The sequence below is a fragment of the Bemisia tabaci genome, chromosome 2 (genome assembly GCF_918797505.1).
Source record: "Bemisia tabaci chromosome 2, PGI_BMITA_v3".
Classification (NCBI taxonomy): Eukaryota; Metazoa; Arthropoda; class Insecta; order Hemiptera; family Aleyrodidae; genus Bemisia; species Bemisia tabaci.
The window spans coordinates 77,481,104-77,500,771 of record NC_092794.1 but is presented as its reverse complement, the minus strand read 5'-3'; the positions used below and the strand labels follow the sequence as shown (position 1 = coordinate 77,500,771).

The 19,668-nt window shown below is 39.7% G+C and overlaps 2 protein-coding genes across 4 annotated transcripts in view; one reads left to right on the top strand and one right to left on the bottom strand.

Moving 5' to 3' along the window:
- The window catches only part of Nep1 (M13 family metallopeptidase neprilysin 1), a 150,480-nt gene that overhangs the window by 32,716 nt on the left and 98,096 nt on the right, over positions 1-19,668 (top strand). For 2 of the 3 annotated variants that reach the window (XM_019052753.2, XM_072296342.1), the window contains exons 2-4: positions 9,022-9,069; positions 11,497-11,658; positions 12,956-13,039. In XM_019052753.2, coding sequence (XP_018908298.2) covers positions 9,022-9,069; positions 11,497-11,658; positions 12,956-13,039 — 294 coding nt within the window. The remainder of the gene's footprint in view (positions 1-9,021; positions 9,070-11,496; positions 11,659-12,955; positions 13,040-19,668) is intronic. The other variant, XM_072296341.1, reaches the window with a different exon arrangement.
- LOC140223884 (uncharacterized) overlaps positions 1-19,668 on the bottom strand; it is a 526,084-nt gene that overhangs the window by 473,497 nt on the left and 32,919 nt on the right. The gene's annotated exons all lie outside the window — the stretch shown is intronic.

Genomic DNA, 19,668 nt, shown 5'->3' with positions numbered 1-19,668 from the left:
AGGAAGTATTTATGCCAAAGGGCAGATGTAAAAATCTAAAACGACCAAAAGGAGTATTAAAGGTTGTAAAAATTGGCGCTTTCTTCATCAAATTGTAAATTCCAAAAACCACTGGTGATATCAAGTTTTGTAAAGTATTTAGAATTTTTCAATTGTGAACGAATAATATCAGTATTTGGTAAACAATGTTGAGGACGTTCGATTGCCTTGTTTAAATTTCTAGGGTCTAGGCAGAGGCGAAATTGCTTATTCTTTTTAATAGCGAGAACCATTGAATTACACTAGGGGGTGTGATGTCTTACTCTATCTATAATTTTACGTTCAATTAACTCGTTTAGGTGTTTCTTTAACTCAGATCTTATTTTCAACGGTACTTTCCTCGGTGGATCATTAATTGGCTTAACATTTGGATCAGTCTCAAGATGAATCTTGGTGTCTTCGACACACCCTATGCCATTAAAAGAGGATTTGTGCTTTTTAACTAATTTCTGCCAATTGCTAGATTTACTTTCAACACAATGTACTATGTTAATGAGACCCATTTGATCTGATAATTCAAGGCCAATCAAAGTCAGACATGAAAAATTGACAACATGAAATTTGGATTTAAAACATTTTTTCTTAAAATTAAAGTGTAAAATAGACTCACCCATAACTTCTAACTTCTCCTTAGTTAAAGTGTTTAGGTGATCTTTGGTTGGTTGTATGTCGTTAGAATTTAAATTTAATTTACATAAATTATGGTAAGAGATCAAATTTGTTTCTGCTCCTGTGTCGATTCGAGCTTTCACAGGGATGCCATTAACATATGTAGATATTTGTGAACCATTTATTGTAACGAGTTTTTGGTTTATTAACCATGCCGATAAATAGATCATTATCACTTTCATCACAATCACTATTTATTTGGACATTTTTGATAGATTTTGATTTACACAAACGTGAAAAATGTCCGACTAAATCACAATTATGACATCGCACATCTTGTGCAGGACACTTAAAACGATGGAATTGATTTCCACAGTTTCCACACACGGTTATGGTCTTTGTCGGACGACGAGGATCACGACTACGGTACCTTGTGTTTCCATGGTAGCGCGTTCTCTGTGGTGATCTTGAATGTCTGCTAGAAGTCGGTGAGCTGCGGTACGATCTTTGACGGGATGATGATCTTTGGCGAGATGATGATCTGCGATGTGAAGACGATGAGCGGTTGCGTGATGTTGATCGGTGACGTGAATACCCTCGAGATGATGATGATGATCTATGACGGTGATGGCTTGGTCTTCCATGATCATGATACGTTGTTGGTTTGTTAGGGTAGTTTGTGTGGCTTAATGCATTAATTTCTCTGCTCAGCATTTCAGATCTGTCTTTTGCTAACTGGAGTTTTTTTTACGTGCATCTTCAGCTTGATCGAGGTCAGCTGCTAAAAGGAAAATTTTGAACTCTGACTTCCAAACTTTCCATTGAGCAGATAGGTCACCTTTAAAGATCATAGGTGAACAAGAAGTTAGTTCTAAGTTGGATTTAGAACTGTTACGTTGTGTAATTAGTCGACGAATGAGAAGCATGATCTTCGTCAGACATTTTGACGTTGATGCTTTTGGAAAGGTAAAGAACACTTTAATGTCCAGTTATAAAGGTGGACTAAACACAGACGTTGAAAATTTAAAAGACTTGCTAGACGTGATTTGACTACCTTTTGGATGTATCTGAAGATGCAGACAGACGCAATTGACGAAGGGCATCAATGACCAGAAGTAGACAAAAACAGACATGGATGAGACGAACTTGGATGTATCTGAAGATGCAGATAGACGCAATGGGCCTGTTGCAAACTTTTGCTAGAGCAAAAATAAGAGTTGTTTCTTGTAGATAATGCCTCAAAAATCACGATGAGCGCATCGGCAAAGTCTGAAATGCACTCATAACTTCACAATCTGCGTAAGAAATTTGCGTTTTTTTAAGCTTCCCGCTTCAAAAACGATACTACGGCATAGGTGAACATTTTGTTAGAGGAGTCGCTCCATCGTCGGCGATATTTATCATGGCCGACGCTTGCACGCAGTTCCGCGCGTAATTCAAGGAGAGTTCAAGGTCAATCAATTCGGGCGTGGAAGATATGAACGTTAACACACCGATTGTTATCTGGTCTAATCCAGTTCAGGTGTTATCTCGTCCCATCAAACGTGTTTTAGCGGATTGGCGTCGGCTATGATGATTATTGCCGACGATGGAACGACTCCTCTTACAAAATGTTCACCTGTGCCGTAGTATCGTTTTTGAAGCGGGAAGCTCAAAAAACCGCAAATTTCTTACGCAGATTGTGAAGTTATGAGTGCATTTCAGAGTTTGCCGATGCGCTCATCGTGATTTTTGAGGCATTATCTATAAGAAACAACTCTTAGTTTTGCTCCAGCAAAAGTTTGCAACAGGCCCATTGACGAAAAGGCATCAATGACCAGAAGTAGACAAAAACAGACATGGACGAGACGAAATGGTTTGACGTAAACGAACCAGGCTTGTTTGACGTAGACGAGATAGACTGTTAGACATGATAGACTTGGACGGTGCTTGACTCAGACGATAATGGACGTTGTGACAAGACGAGATTTAGATCTTGGACATACTTGACTTGACGATGCTGGACGTTAGATGGCGGAAGATTGACGGACAATTAGACATGATCCGATAAACCAGACTTAAAATTCATTGTTCACACGACGACACGCACACGCGGTGAAATAGGCCACATAAATCACATAATGCCGAAGACGCGACCGGAACGCGTTACGACTTACGAGACTGAAACGGTATGGGAGACGGGACGGACATGAAAAATGATGTTATCGTTACATGATTAAATGAGCGACGGATTGAGAAAAAAAAATTAACACACCACACCTGACACCATGTTATGTTGGTGGGAACCGATGAAAGGAAGAACGACACGAGTTAGGTGGACGCCATGACAGAAGTATATTGAGGGGGCCGCTTCCACAGAGCCTGGGCGGCTAGGCGCACATAGTTGCCATATTGACATGCTACCAACACTAAAAGCAACAAATTCTTTGATAAAATAATTTTAAAATACCCTAGAGACCCTGCTAAAAATCTTGCTCTGAAAGACACTCTCTGGATGTTTTCTTTGAAAAAGAAAATATTTAAACATTTACATCTGGCAACATATCATACGTAATGATTATCCTAATGAATACCTACCGAGTATGACCTACTTGTCAAGATTTACTAGCATCGTTTAAAGGTTCAAACATCGTGAGTGTTATAACGCTTGAGTTTAAGAGAGAGTCTCTTGTAATATGCTACAATATCTTTTAAGAGTTCTTGAATACTCTTTTTACTCAAATTTTACCTCGTTTTATTTTACACAAAAAAACCTTAATTTTTAACACTTATTTCTAGAGCCTTTTTGAATGTACGAGTTTTTTAACAGCCGTAGTTGCTAGGGCTTCTCTCACAAAGATTACTTACTACTAAAGAAACATTGATGGAAAAATCCCAAAAAGATCCATCATCAAAATTCACTTCGTATACTTACCTAGTATCGGAACATCGCTCGGAGGAACACTTGGACGTATTCGTACTGAAAAGAACTTTGTGCCAATGAATAAAGTCAAAATGAACAATGCAAGCACACAAACCCTGTGCGCATAGTTCCAGTTAATTTAATTAATTTACACTTAGTTCGTTGTAGCATAAATATCTCCACTGAAAAAAGTATATCGACGATGAAGTACCAGAGCACCCCAGATAATATCGAACGTTTCAGCAACGTGGAAATCAACGTAGACCTTGAAACATTCCGGGAACGTATACAATTTTTAGTGTATTTTCCGAAGGAAATACACTATTGCGTTCTCCCCTGATGTCGGACCTGGACCAAAGACCATGTAATGAGTATCGATCATGGGTCGTAGATTACGAATATGCATGCCGTTTGAATTCATGTTTATATATATATATCTATATCTCTGCTTATTTATGTATGTATTTCCGACTCATAGTGGTTTTTCCGATTTTCATTGGGTTATATTTCTCTCATTTTAAAAAAAGTTCCGGGTGAAACTTTTTGCGATGTATAGTAGAGGAACAGGACTACCATTCTGCGAAAAAAAACGGAGATCGAAGAATTGCATTTCGAATGGTGGTGGCGAGAAGTGGGGGGGAGGTTCAATTTTGTGGGCGCGATAACTCGCGCAAATCAAAGGCTTCCCCCCCGAAATTTTTATAGAAGGAAGATCTTACTTAGTTCTAGGCTGGTATTGAATTTGAGCGAAATCGGTCGAGCCGTTTAAAAATGGCGAGCTTTGAAAGTTTTAGGCGGGGGGTGTGCGGCAAAAGAGGAGGGAAGCCGCACAGTGGGTCACGAACTGAAAGCTGGTAGACAAGACGGCAATGTTCTCGCACAGTGGGTCACGAACTGAAAGTTGGTGGACAAGACGGCAATGTTGTCGCACAGTGGGTCACGAACTGAAAATTGGTGGACAAGACGGCAATGTTGTCGCACAGTGGGTCAAGAACTGAAAGTTGGTGGACAAGACGGCAATGTTGTCGCACAGTGGGTCACGAACTGAAAATTGGTGGATAAGACGGCAATGTTGTCGTACAATGGGTCACGAACTGATAATTGGTGGACACGATGGCTTTATTGTCGCACAGTGGGTTACAGACTGATAATTGTTGGACAAGACGGCAATGTTGTCGCACGGTTATGGAGATTCATCCATCGTCATTCAAGCTTGCCACAGCGTTTGTTGACATCTTTTCATATCAGACATTACATGAGGATTGTTGTTGCAATCTGGCGACATGAAGTCCTTATTTGAATAATCAATGCCCAATAGGGTGGTTCTTATTTTTCGACTTTTCGAAAATCAAAGGTCCGACCCCCCCTAAAAGTTGTCATTTGGCGTAAAAAGATCCTACAAAAAATTTCAGCCCGATCGGATCATCCTAAGTGGTGCCGCCGGGGCCGACAAGTCTCCAAGCGGGAACTTCAAATTCCGGACAATTGCGTTTTTTCGTCATTTCGCGAATTTTTTTCTCCCCTTTAAAATGTAGCTACGGCTTTAAAACTTTTTGAGGCAACACACTCATTAACGTACTTTATGAGAAAAATAAAACAATTTACCTCACCACTTTGAAAATGCCCCCTTCCTCCCCTCAAAGTGGCCACATCGTGCGATTTCGCCGATTTTTCCTAACATTCTGCCCAAACGGTGTGCCTTTCTTCTACCGTTAAAATGTCGCTACGGCTTTGAAACTTTTTGATGTAACACACTTTTTAGAGTACTTTACAAGAAAAATATCAAAACTTACCCCACCACTTCAAAAATGCCCCCTTCCCCCCCTCAAAGTGGACACATCGTGCGATTTCGCCGATTTTTCCCAACATTCTCCCCGCACGGTTTGCATGAACGAATTTAAATTTGTTGACAAATCAAAAGCAATGACGCTTCAGATTCATGAAGTAGAGTGTCTGCCGAGTTATTTAAGCCAAGAAGAAAAACAATCTGTCGAGCTCCTGGAAAATAAAGTCGACTTAGAAGTATTTTATGGCTAAAAGGGGCAATCTACCGATGGTAAGTTCCGTTATATTACTGAAAATAAATTTCCTGGATAGTTACAATGCCTAGGTTTCTTGAATATGGTTTCTTTAAGTACTCGAACACTAAAACCACAGATTTTAGCAACACGGTAAATTTTGAAGACCTGGAAATACTCATTGGAACCGAAAATTTCTCAAATTTTCCATGAAGCTCTCCAAAAGTGGCGTGCTTTCTGGACCGTCGATTCGGCCATCGAACCGAGTTTGAAATGGAAGCTTATAAAGACCTGAGGCTTAAAGAAAAAGATCGATTTGAGCGTAAGAACGGTTTCCAAGTCTCGAGGGGAGGGGGGGGGGAGCAAATCCGAGCTATTATTCGCCGTTTTCTAGTTTAATAATTGATGTTGCCGCGGGCTTCTAGTCGTTCTTCACACATGTTCAGCCTATCGAAACTGCACAATTTTTTGACGTAACATTCGATTTTCATGTCAAGGATTCGATACATCGATGCACTTTATCGATTTTTCCCGATTTTACAAGGGGGAAAATTCAACTAGAAAACGGCGAATAATAGCTCGGATTTGCTCCCCCCCCCCCCCCCCCCCTCGAGACTTGGAAACCGTTCTTACGCTCAAATCGATCTTTTTCTTTAAGCCTCAGGTCTTTATAAGCTTCCATTTCAAACTCGGTTCGATGGCCGAATCGACGGTCCAGAAAGCACGCCACTTTTGGAGAGCTTCATGGAAAATTTGAGAAATTTTCGGTTCCAATGAGTATTTCCAGGTCTTCAAAATTTACCGTGTTGCTAAAATCTGTGGTTTTAGTGTTCGAGTACTTAAAGAAACCATATTCAAGAAACCTAGGCATTGTAACTATCCAGGAAATTTATTTTCAGTAATATAACGGAACTTACCATCGGTAGATTGCCCCTTTTAGCCATAAAATACTTCTAAGTCGACTTTATTTTCCAGGAGCTCGACAGATTGTTTTTCTTCTTGGCTTAAATAACTCGGCAGACACTCTACTTCATGAATCTGAAGCGTCATTGCTTTTGATTTGTCAACAAATTTAAATTCGTTCATGCAAACCGTGTGGGGAGAATGTTGGGAAAAATCGGCGAAATCGCACGATGTGTCCACTTTGAGGGGGGGAAGGGGGCATTTTTGAAGTGGTGGGGTAAGTTTTGATATTTTTCTTGTAAAGTACTCTAAAAAGTGTGTTACATCAAAAAGTTTCAAAGCCGTAGCGACATTTTAACGGTAGAAGAAAGGCACACCGTTTGGGCAGAATGTTAGGAAAAATCGGCGAAATCGCACGATGTGGCCACTTTGAGGGGAGGAAGGGGGCATTTTCAAAGTGGTGAGGTAAATTGTTTTATTTTTCTCATAAAGTACGTTAATGAGTGTGTTGCCTCAAAAAGTTTTAAAGCCGTAGCTACATTTTAAAGGGGAGAAAAAAATTCGCGAAATGACGAAAAAACGCAATTGTCCGGAATTTGAAGTTCCCGCTTGGAGACTTGTCGGCCCCGGCGGCACCACTTAGGATGATCCGATCGGGCTGAAATTTTTTGTAGGATCTTTTTACACCAAATGACAACTTTTAGGGGGGTCGGACCTTTGATTTTCGAAAAGTCGAAAAATAAGAACCACCCTAATGCCCAACAGTGTAAACGTAAATCCAACCTCCGAGGATTGATAACTCCCCGTTTCCGCCCCTCCCTTCGGAAAATACACTCTTCCCGCTGTGGACGCGCGGGTCACTTAAAAGACAGAACAACTGAGGCCGGACACTCAAACTAAAAAAAAAATACACTAAAACGCGCGCGAAGCGCGCGTCCTGGGGGGAGCTGTAATTTTGAAAATGCGAATTTTTTGAAATTATCTGTAATTTCTGAACTCAGCTATCCTCAAGAGTCCCTAATAATGCATTTTGCTCAGTTTGAACATTCGATCTGATTTAATAACAGTCAAATCCGACTTTTTTGCGCGCGAAAATCGGTCGGCGCGCGTTGAGCGGAAACTTCAATCGATCATAACTCCGGAACCGTTCGGTTCCCCAGCTTATACGACCACTCGTTGGATGCGGAAAAAGACGAGCAATATAAAAAACTGGTTTTGGTTCAAATCAAAAAATGTGAAATTTCAGTTTAATCTGTTTAAAAGGAATTGTTTTTTCTCAAAAAATGAAAAAAAGCACATAAGTTAATTTAAAAATTTAATTTTGGGATTTTGACCTTTAGAATCTCAAAGTATGCAATTTTAGACGATTTTTCGCTTGAACCGGGCCTCAATATCTTGTTTCGTTTGAAAGATATCGAGGTTCACAGGTTTTGACTTCCACCCCCCCCCCCCCCTAGCGCCCCGCCCCCAAAATTTTTTGGTGGTCTGATAATTTGGGGAAAGAAGCGCTCTAGTATTAGTAACTTATAGACGAAGTTTGAATAAGTTTTAGTGGGGGGGGGGGGGCGAAAAATGTCGTTTTTGCATACGGCTCTATTCTAATCGTAAACACGTTAGGAGGGAAAGAGACGCACAAACTGTGAAAAGCCCAAAAATGAATGCCACACTATGTTTTGCAAATAAAACGGATTCTAATGTTACTGCACGTTCGTGCAATGTAGTCATTGCCACGTCCCTGCAATGTGAACACTGCAACGTTCCTGCGACGTGGACACTGAAACGTTCCTGTAAACGTTGTCACTGACAACGTTTACACGGGAACGTTCCGGAAACGGTACTTAATACATGGACATCCACGTAGAATTACACGTTCCGGTACACGTTGCTTTCCACGTGGAAGGTTTCACGAGAAACGTGGAAGTCTACGTTGCTGTCAACGTTGAAATTGTTATTTGGGACGTATCTCGTTTGCGGTGTTTATAAATCTCCGCTCCCATTCTCTTTTTTGAAGGAGCATAAATTAATTTCTTTCTTGGAATTGTTAAAAAGTTTTCTTCGCATTAAGAGGAAAACACAGGGAAGTTTTGAAAAGTTGACGTTGAAAGGTTTTCCATTTAAAAGATAAAGCATGATAGGCAGTCTACCACGTCGCAAACCGAGGTACGTGGTTTGGTAGTTTCACCGTCGGTATGTGGCTTGTACTTAATTGCCGTCCCAAGTTTAACTTTAAACGCTGTTAAAAATTTTCTGTCTCCTAATTGCGAGGCATTATCATTGACCTTATAGCTCTACGTACAGTTACTGCATGTGCACAGTCGTAATATCTCTTTTTGGACATTTTTATGATTGTAATTTTAGTAACCCTAGAAAACGGTTCGTGGTTTACTTATCCGTGCATTATGTGGTTGAACTCAACTTTTTTGATGTTTTCGTAAAATATAAGAAATGGTATTACATCATCAATTTCCATTGAAATGTTCATCTAAATCTGTCAAAAAATAATTATGTTTTTCTTGTTTGTTTGTTTGTTTGTTTGTTTGTTTGTTGCAGATCAAAAGTTTAGTAGTATATGCTTGTCATCTGAATGTGTGAAAACAGGTAACTCTCACATAAATTATTTAAATTTTATGAGTACATTCAGGATGATCTGGTTCAACATTTTCATGTGACTGGGCCTCTCTTTAATGGGTTCCACGGGCCTTCCCCTGAAGACGGGGATCTCGGGGCTCCTATCCTGCGGCAATTTTGATATTCATTTGAAATCCTACTCGGTCGCCAAAGACCTCGTACAGTCAGTTTTAGATTCCTCTGTTCTGAAATATCGAGAGTGCCTTCAGTTTTCAGGAGTTTCTCGGTTTCTTTTGAAAGATATTCCGCCTCAAAAAACGAATTCGAAGTTGCATATTTTAGGCTTCTGCTTTTACGCGCATCTCCAAGGAAATCAACATGGCATCCGAATCAATACAGATAACCACCCCGCCGCCATTATACTTATAGTGTAACGCCTTCACGTGCTCTTTACGCCCTCCCATTTCAAACTCTGCGGGCGTTTTTCAGTTCTACTTCGTAAAGTGATTGCATCGTGAGATGTTCCGGTGAAGCGGAATTTGTAGTCGAATTGGACCGCGTTAAACAAACGGAACCAAGCCACATCAGCTATTGCCGAATTTAACAGGGAAATTTTATTTTTTACGAGAGTACGTTTGTGCGGATTCCTATGAAAATTTTAAGGAATTTGCTTTGTATTATGGAGAAAATTCACTGAAATTTGCACAAAAATCCACACGACCGTTTTCATGTAAAAAATTAAATTGCCCAGTTAAATTTGGCAATAGCTGATGTGGCTTGGTTCCTTTCTGTTTAACGCGGTCCAATTATCGGTACTTGGAATAGAGGTACGGAACCGCACAGAAAAAATCGTATATATTCACGAGAGGCAGAGTAATATCCGTCAAGAATGAGGGGAGTAGGATACCTACGTACTTTTTTCCGGATGGAGCGAAAGGGCCGTGACATTCGCGTCCGTGGAGTCACCGACTGCCACCTTCGCCGCTGCGCCGAGCCGCGCCGTACTTAAAGTCAAGTGAGCAATTGAGAGAGGACGGATATGGCTTATTTTATACTGAAAATGCAAATTTTATTTGTTTATTTCGTCCTAGTAATTAGTAATTTTTATGACTCCGTTCATACTGGGTAGAGCATATATAACACTTAATATTTTGCGCAGAATGTGAGAGAAGAGCCATAAGTATTTAATTTGAAGTCAGCTCCATAATAGGAAGAGTTTAAGCGTGCTTTCGGAGAGGCTTGCCATCTTTAGAGAGCATGTCCCCCAGGGTCGCGGATAGGGGAATGCCTATCAAATATGATTGGTCCAGGTAACTTTCTACCCGCGGACCGTACAGGTAGGAAAGATAGGGCTCTTAACTGTGGTGGATGCAACTTGTTAAGGAGAAAGCACTGCAAGGTCAAACACCATTCCTCAAGGTTAGGGGTATATACACAAAAATTTTCAATGTCAAAAGCTTCAAACAGTAAAAAAAAAAAAAAAAAAAAAAAAAAAAAAAAAAAAAAAAAAGAAGGTTAACGAGGGTGATCAGGTTTTCATGTAGTACAACTTTTTTTTGTGATAGATAATTGCAAATTATGAAACGGAATTGCGACGTTCTTGCTGTGGACGGCAGTATATTGTCATTAAATTCCTTTTCGCCGAATTTTATCGATCGTGATCTTATAGCAGGTAGCGATAAGTCCATGACATTGAAAGCGGCTGGAATCATGTTTTAGAGTCCTAGCAACATCGAGAAATTTCCAGATTCGTCCAAATTAATTGCGGCCACCAGTTGCAATTAGTCCTCTGCTTAGTTCGTCGAAAAGGTACTAATTTACAAAACGTTGACTGAAAGTTTTAATTCTGTTGGAACGGATTGTGAGTCGGAACATTCATTCAAGCAATTTTATTTCAATTTGTCGCAACCTATGTTCCATTGAAGAATACTACTTGAACCGCCATCAGACGGTTTGGAAAACTCCATTTGGTACAACTTTTGAAATATCATTAACGTTTTTAGTGCTTTTATTGTTAGTTTATACTTTATGCAACTAGCATCAATAATTGATGTGCAACCTAGATTTTATATGTGTAAGACGTATCACTCCATACATTCCTCTCAAGGTTTATAGACCTTGGTCAGTCCGTTAGCACCATATGGCGACGGATTCCCGCGATTGGTTGTTCCACTACTTTCCAAACGTTTCCCCGATTTGCACTGCCCCGTTGCATAGTTCGTCCTCTCCGATCTACATAAGACCAACGTAATCGGTTCGGGAGAATAGCAGAGAGGGACAAGTAAATCGGGGGACTCTGTTGGCAACGCGGACATCCTTTACCCCCGTTTTGCAGAGATTATCACACTCGACTCTTCTAACGGACTGACCTAGGTCTATCGACCTTGCATTCCTCTCATGCTTCCCTTTATTCCTTTTGTGGAGCGCTAAAATAATAACATTATTTGAATTTTTTAGCTTCACATTTAATATCTGGAATGGACCGAAGCGTAGATCCTTGTTCGGATTTTTTTCAGTTTGCCTGCGGGACGTGGAACAAACGACATGTCATACCCGAGGATAAAAGTAGCATCAGCACATTCGAAGTTCTTGCCGATCAACTTCAAGTTATATTGAAAGGTACTTCCTTCGGATTTGACCTCTACTATGAGCCAACTTTAATCACCTCCGGCTTGGGGGTAACTGGAACTTATGGCTTTAGCAGGTGCCTCAGGCAACTGTTTCATTTTAATTTCTAGTCTCGCTTTTATTCGGGGTTTTTCCCGTTCAGATTACACGGCCGTAGATATGGGACACCAAATGGGGAATGAATCCCATGGCAATTTAGGATGTATTGTATGGCCGATTCTCAAAGTTCACGGTTCCCCACCCTGTAATAAATATTGCTCTTTCTTAACCATCTAATCCTGGTCACGGAGTTGTCCAATAATGAGTATGAAAACATTATTGAAATTTAAAAAAAAAAAAAAACTGTGTAGAAGTTGTATTTTCTGAACAAAGGAAATAATGAGTTGGCTGAGGGGAGGTCATATCGTAACCAAAGGTACTTAATAAAACTAGGCAAGAAACGTTTGGGCTTCTCAGCGGGAAGTCGGGATTAAGGTGATTCGATGGACGCCATATTTTGTTCAGAACGGCATGCGATATATCGCATAAATTGGTTCCATTTTTTCAGCTACTCGTCATTTTCCTCCAAAGTTGAGATCGCAATTCTGTTGTCAGGAAACTAAAGCACTCACTTACGAATTTGAACGAAGAAATTCAACGTAATAAGGGCGTGGTTTTCTTAGAGAGAAAATATCGCATTCGAGTGCAGTTTTGATATCAGTATGTGGGATATCCCCTCCATTACAGCCTGAACTTTTAGAGCTTTTATTGAGCTTTGGGGTTGATTCAAAGATAATCAGCGGCACCACCGTTCTCTCGCGCAGTTTTTCTCAGGAATCTGTACTTAAATCACTAATTCCTGGCACATGCGAGAGCTCCATTCTCGTCATGCATCATTATGTGTGTGTGCGTGTGCTTGGACGTTGGTGTGTGTAAGGAAAGGTGTGAGGTTGTGCGGCCCGAGCGCTCGGGTGTTTTTAAATAACACTGAAAAGGATATAAAGTAACAAGTGTAGGTTGATAAAAATTGTAGTAAATGGCATTGATATCAGCAATTGTATTTCTGATAAAGTATCAATTTAAGTATAAGCAGCTTTTTTGGAAAAATGTACCTCCTGTTAAAAATGTGTTATGCTTATGAATGTATGACTAACTGAAATGAAATGTACTACTTCATACGAAAGCAATCTGTTCGGCTTTACATTGCCTTTTAGGTTGCGTCTCTTTAACTAATGATAGGAACGCTTTTGGCTAAATTTTAATATTTACTGAATTAAAATTTTACTGAAAAGTCATTTTGAATTTGCAGGTGTTCTTGAAGAGCCAATAAATAATAAAGACAGCTCAGCAACTATAAAAGCAAAGACATTCTACAAATCATGCATGAACGTCAGTAAGTACAGACTTTAATTGTATAATTTCCTTATTTGTGAGGCTGCATGTAAGTATGTATTTTGAAAAGAAGAAAAAAAAGATTAGGTCACTGAAACTTTTGGAGACCCGCACAAAAAATTAATCGATAAAATACTTAAAAACTCACTTGTACGTAATATTTTTACTGGCGGACACGTTTCGCCGGCTCGCATCTCCGGCATCCTCAGCGGGACTGATTCCCTGACCCGCGGCGGTCGCGAATGGGTCTGTTGCATAATTTTTATTTATTTGCTTGTATCGAAAGAACTATGGCTCCTGATGTCACCGGGCTTTCCCCGGAGTTTTTTGACCACCGGAAATCCCCCAAGAAAACAACTTAAAATCGCCCCAAAATTCGAATTTCCAAAACGGTCACTTTTACGCGGGAGCGGATCCGGTCCGCTCGCTACGTCACAGTTCATAACAAACCTGGTCTTTTCATCACGTATAATGTAATTTCCCATAAGAAATTGGCAGCCGCTCTTCAAATAATGCAAATATCGAATCAACCGATGATAAAATGGAAATGGATGACCAAAATGGAATTCAGAAATGGATTCCTTCGACGTTTAAATGGTTAAAACCTTCATTATATAAATAAGAACCGACGGAATAAACCCTATTTTTAGGGAAAACTGTAGTCAATGGGTGATTGTTCACATCTGTCATGGTGATAACAGAATTAAGGTTAGCTCAATATTTAATTTGCATTAGCCATTTTCCTGAGTTTTTACTTTTTTGTCACCATTTAAAGGTGAGTTACATTTGTAGATCAATTGTTTAGTACCTTGGGATCATGTGAAAAGCCGTAACGGTATACATCATTACATGTTAATTCAGAACACACTCCGGCAGTCTTACGCTCAAACCATGGATGTTCTCCAAGGGCACTTATCTCATTCCTAACTCTTCAACAAACATCTTAAAATCATTCGGAACTTTCTCACGTTTTACACTTTGTGTTACTTTAAAATCCAGAGTATTTGTATTGTAATACTAAGCAGAAAAATGTATTGATAAGTGTGGTAATCGAACTAGGATCCTACATCTACCTCCCTTGCCTCAATCTTAATCATATTGGTCTCCTCATCTCATCAGTATTGTCACTGATAAGTTTTTATTATCGTCAATGATTGATACTATCATTTTGGTGTCTTCAGTGAAATATTGAAGGGTGAAATATCAAGAAATAACAATTGACTTGCTACATCCAAGTTCTAGCGATAAACTGCCGAAGTTTGTTCTGAATTAATATGTAATAATGTATACCGTTACTGATTTTCACATGATCCTAAGGTACTGAACAATTGACCTAAAAAATAACTCACCTGTAAATAGTGACAAAAAAGGAGAACTCATGATATTTTTTTTTTTTTTTTTTTTTGAGTAGGAATAATCGGCAATTCACTTGGTGAGTGTTTGGCACGATTAGTGTTGTAGTAGCTTGATGTAGTGACGTATGGCAAGGACCTCTGGAAGGGTAAACAGGATTCTCTATTCTGAGAATTTATTATTGTTGGCCATCGGGGACATATTGATGATACAAATCCAGGAAGTGCGTGCTTCGCAATCGGCGAATAGTTTGATAGTTGTCCAAGTGAGATAAAGCGAGAGGATTCGGATGATGATCTAGGCGGGTAACATAGCGATAAGTTGATGGGGGTATCAAGTTTCGCGTAAATCGATTGATTAGGCGCTGAGATAGCATTTTAGGCCATTTCCGCCATCTTGGATTTTCGAATTTTCAAAATTTGACTAAAAATGCAAGTTCCCCATTGAAAAATACCCCCGGGTACCGAGTTTCACTTTAATCGACTGATTAGGTGCTGAGATAGCATTTTAGGCCACGTCCGCCAATCCATCTTGGATTTTCGAATTTTCAAAATTCGACTAAAAATTCAAGTTTCCCATTCAAAAATACCCTCGGGTACCCAGTTTCACTGCAATCGGCTGAGTAGGTGCTGAGATAGCATTTTAGGTGGCGTCCGCCATCTTGGATTTTCGAATTTTCAGAATTCGACTAAAAATTCGAGTTCTTCATTGAAAAATACCCATGTGTACCAAGTTTCACTTAAATCGGTAGAAAAGAGCGCCTGCAGGGCTTAAACAAGCAAGTCTCAGTAGTAACAGTTTTCCACTATGTCCCATTAAATTGGGACACTGGGACAAGATGGAAACATATAGGACAGGATGGAACGGGACAGGATTGAAATAAGCTGTTTTTTAAGCTTATCTCGAACAGTAAAGACAATTTTGGTGTTTTTTTTCACGGAATATTTAGTAGCACATCCTAGAGTATCGGAATAAGAAAAAATTTTCCCTAACGCACACTTCGAAAGTATTTTACGAGCTGATATTAGTGTGTGTGTGTGTGTGTGTGTGTGTGTGTGAGGGTGTGCGAGGGTGTGTGTGTGTGTATGTGTGTGGGTGTGTGTGTGTGTGTGCATGTCTTACATCAGAAGTGGGGCCGAGACTGTGGAGTGTGCCTCAGAACTGGGGCAGACCATGAAAATACCCAACAGAACTGGGGCTGCCTCACTTATGGGCCGTGCCCCACTTCTGGAAAATATCCCCAAAACCCCCCCAAAAAACCCCGAAAACCCTTGAGAGCCCCCGGGGCGGCCAGGTTAGGTTAGGTTAGGTTAGGTAGGTTGGGTTAGGTTAGGTAGGTTAGGTTATGTTAGGTTAGGTTAGGTTAGGTCAGGTTAGGTTAGGTCAGGTTAGGTTAGGTTAGGTCAGGTTAGGTTAGGTCAGGTTAGGTTAGGTTAGGTCAGGTTAGGTTAGGAAGGCCTAAGGATGAGTCAAGTAAGGTTTGGTTAGGTTAGAATGGGTTAAATAAGCCTTTTTTCGCAGGTGCCCCTCTGTGTGAACTCTGTGTGTGTGTGTGTGTGTGTGTGTGTGTGTGTGTGTGTGTGTGTGAGGGTGTGTGTGTGTGTATGCTTGACGCCCTGTTAATTGGATTGCATTTTGCAAGAAGGAACCACTAGCATTGCAATGATGCTAAGACTGTGCAACTTCATCCTTTGCAATAAAATTGCGGAAATCGTGAAAAACTATGAAATTTAGATGGTAATTTTTGTCTTAAATTCACAGTTTTTAGCGAGTAAAATAGAAACTATTAATGGATAATCGGGTTTTTCCTCCAAGACAAAAGAAGTTGCACAATCTTAGCAACATTGCAGTGCTAGTGGTTCCTTTTTGCAAAATGCAATCCAATTATCGTGTATAGCATTTTGTTTGGCATCGTTACCTAATGGCGTTAATCTTGCACAAAAATTTGCGAATTCCAGAATTTTTGCCATCTGCGACGTGTGAACTATTCAATCGAAACAAAAAGAGTCGTTCTTGGAAAATCCTCAACGTTACGGCAATAATTTAGAGCTTATTACATCGTTGCCATGTCTCTCCTGACTGTTGCTGACTGTTGCTCGGGACAATGATTCTAGCGCGTGAAAAAGTTATTGATGGAGCAAAAAAGAAATTGACGTATATTTTTTTTCTCAAATTCAAAAGCATTACCTATCATCTCCGATAAAGTTTTCTTAAATAATCACTCCAGTTATGCTGCAACATCGATTTAAAGTCAAGAACCATGCACGGGGGACACGCAAATTTGGGACAAATGTAGGCAGTTTGCATATTAAAAGTTCTCCTAACTTTTTATTTCAGTTCAAATAAAGTGGGAAATAGCATGTAATAGTCAACCACAGCATAATCATCATAGCAGTAGGTAATAGTGTGGGAAATGAGAAAAAAATTTGATCTGCCCGTGTTTCTCAGATTATGACGATTAAAACAGCTGGGGACACCAGATTAGACGCTTTTTTGAACTCACCCACCTCTCAAATTCTGGTTGAAGTTGTTGCGGTACTTGAATATGAAGATATTTTCCCATGTTGTTAGATCTTACTTTTTATTGATTTCTTTAAGGAGCGAAGGATTTGTGTTCACCTCATGGTTTTCTTACCACACATGTGCAGCCCTTGGCAACCTTTCAATTTCTGTTTTATTTAGGACCCCACGGTCAATTCTTTTATGAAGTTATAAGTGAAAATCCGAGTGATTGGTGCAGTGATATTATTTTTGAAAGATTCCTTTATAGGAAGGGTGTAACGCCGAAGATCATAGGATAAATATTTCAAGAAAGGTACGAAACATGCCTGATTTCTTCATAGAAAATATATCAAAAATGAAATAAGTCAGAAATACAGCCGTAGATCCAATCAAGAAATTAAGGCACACCATCTGAGAAGATATTGTAGCAAAAATCTACCAGAATTTATATGGAATGATGAAATCACAGAACAACGTGCAATTTTCAATTTTCTGTATAGAACGAGACAGATCAACAAAAGCCTCATAAACTTATGGGTGCGATGTTGATGCACAAGGTAGTGTACCTTGTGATAACGTTATTAACCTTTCTAAGATTGAGCCAGCATAGGAAGAAAGAAAAGCGCTAAGCCAAGGTTTGAAAAGTTGTTTCAGTTTTTCGGGAAATACTGAAGATAACATACCTAGTTGACATAAAGGGAATTTAATCTACCATTTACCCGACCAAGAGAAAATGGAAATCAGGAAAATGTGTGTTCCAGTTTTATCACAGATGAGTAATCAAAAGGGCCAAAACAAGGTGGCCAAAAATAATTTTAAGATACCTAGTTAAAAACTTAAAAAAAGGAGGGGCGGGTTATCATCACAAAGTTTGACGAAGGCAACAACATCGTGGTTTTAGATAAAGCAGATCATATGAGTAAATGTAAGAGAGTACTTAGCAGTGATTTGTTTTAACCTTTAAAGACGAGCCCTACAGACAGCTCAAAAAAAGAAAGAGGCTGAAGAGGTCATCACAAACGTTGAAAAAGTTATGACACACAATGAGAAGAAGTATATGTTACCCAAATAGAACAAAAACCTTTAAGAATCGCTACGGTATGGTTGTCGCGGAAAGAATTCATCGTTTCGGAAACGTTGCTGTCATACTTAACCTTCCTAGAAATGCCTGTTATTTCATCGGCGGAAAGGTTATAGCAATGTGGACGGCAATGAATCGGCTACGTTCAGGACAGGTTGCGGCAACCCTTCCGCGGCATGAAACATTGCTGTAGTAACGCTACTCATCTTTTTCCGATAATGGGTTTCGATGAGGTCTCCGCGATTACATTGTAGTGGGTCCGATAAGTGGAAAATATCATAAGAATCGTGTACTTCAGGAAGAAAGCATGAAAATTTCACGGATTCATCTCTACCCTATAGACATTCGATTTAGACGTAGACCCCAAAAATCTGAGACCCCTGGGGGGCAGGGGGGCCCCCAAATTTTGAATTTTGAATAACTACTGAACGGCTAATGTTAGCGTAATTTTTTTACAGCAGAACGATGGGAAATTTTATTAGGAACAAAAATGGTTTATATGAATTTTTCTGTGGGATCGATATTTAAGGCGTGAAATGGGAAAAACCATCGGGGGACGGGGAGCCGGCCGTTCTGAGGCAGATCCGCGCGCTGCGCTGCCTGCCTGGGACGCGCGCGGCGGCGCAGTACGGTGTTACCGACGAGACAGCCGCTTGTCTTTGTTTAATCTCAACGATGCGCAGTTTTAAAAATAATTATGAATTTACCGTCCTGCCTAAATACTTTTCCTTAGTTATATAAGCCCTATTTTTTATGAGTAATACATGAAAACAAGCAAAAGGCGAAATACTCCAATGTGAGAGCGCCGAGTCAATAGGAGGGGTCGGTCATCGAGCATCACGCGTCTTGTTTTCTCTGAATAGAGAACTTTTCCGACCTCAGTGCAGAGTATATTACCCTTTGCTCACGTATATTTTGTAAAGGATTACAATTTTTAAGATATTGGAGCGAAATAACAAGTTATAATACGATTTTGACCCACTTTTTCATGACTATTGGAAATGGCGGATCCTTGATAACTTATTTTTAGCTTATGTGTCATGTAACTTTCGGCGAATGGGACCATAAGCTGCTTACATAAGCAAGAATTTTGCAAAACTTGACGCAAAGACATTACTTGAGGAGTGCGGAGGGGGGGGGGGGCTCCCCCGTCCCTTAGCCACTTTAAGGTTACCAGATTTTCTTCATTTTCCTCTAATATCATTTTTCGTTCTATAATTGGTTTCTCGCAATAACATAGGTACTGACACATACGGAACATTCCGACAGTGTTCTTTTCTCCTCTTTTTTCCTCCAGCCAGTCAACAGGAGTTTTCATTTTCATGAACTTCCCACTCTTTCAGTTATTCAACAAAAATGCATATTTCAAAAAATAGAACAATACATTAAATAAATAATACAAAAGAAGATATCTGAATACTATCGCTTCTTTTAATCGAGTCGCCCTTGAAGATATTATTGGTACTTACCACGAGACATAAAACATGGAATGAGCAGTAAAAAAAAAATCCATATATATATTATCTTTCATTTTGTTGAATGGAGTTTGGAGTGGAGTTGGTAAAATTTTTATTGAAAAAATATTAATATAGGAGAAAATTCATTTATCCATGCAGGTTCTGATCCTTTAGAGAACCTCTGAGAAGGACCAGTACCTCAGGAAGAAATTCTTTGCATTTCTTCTTTTTCAACCC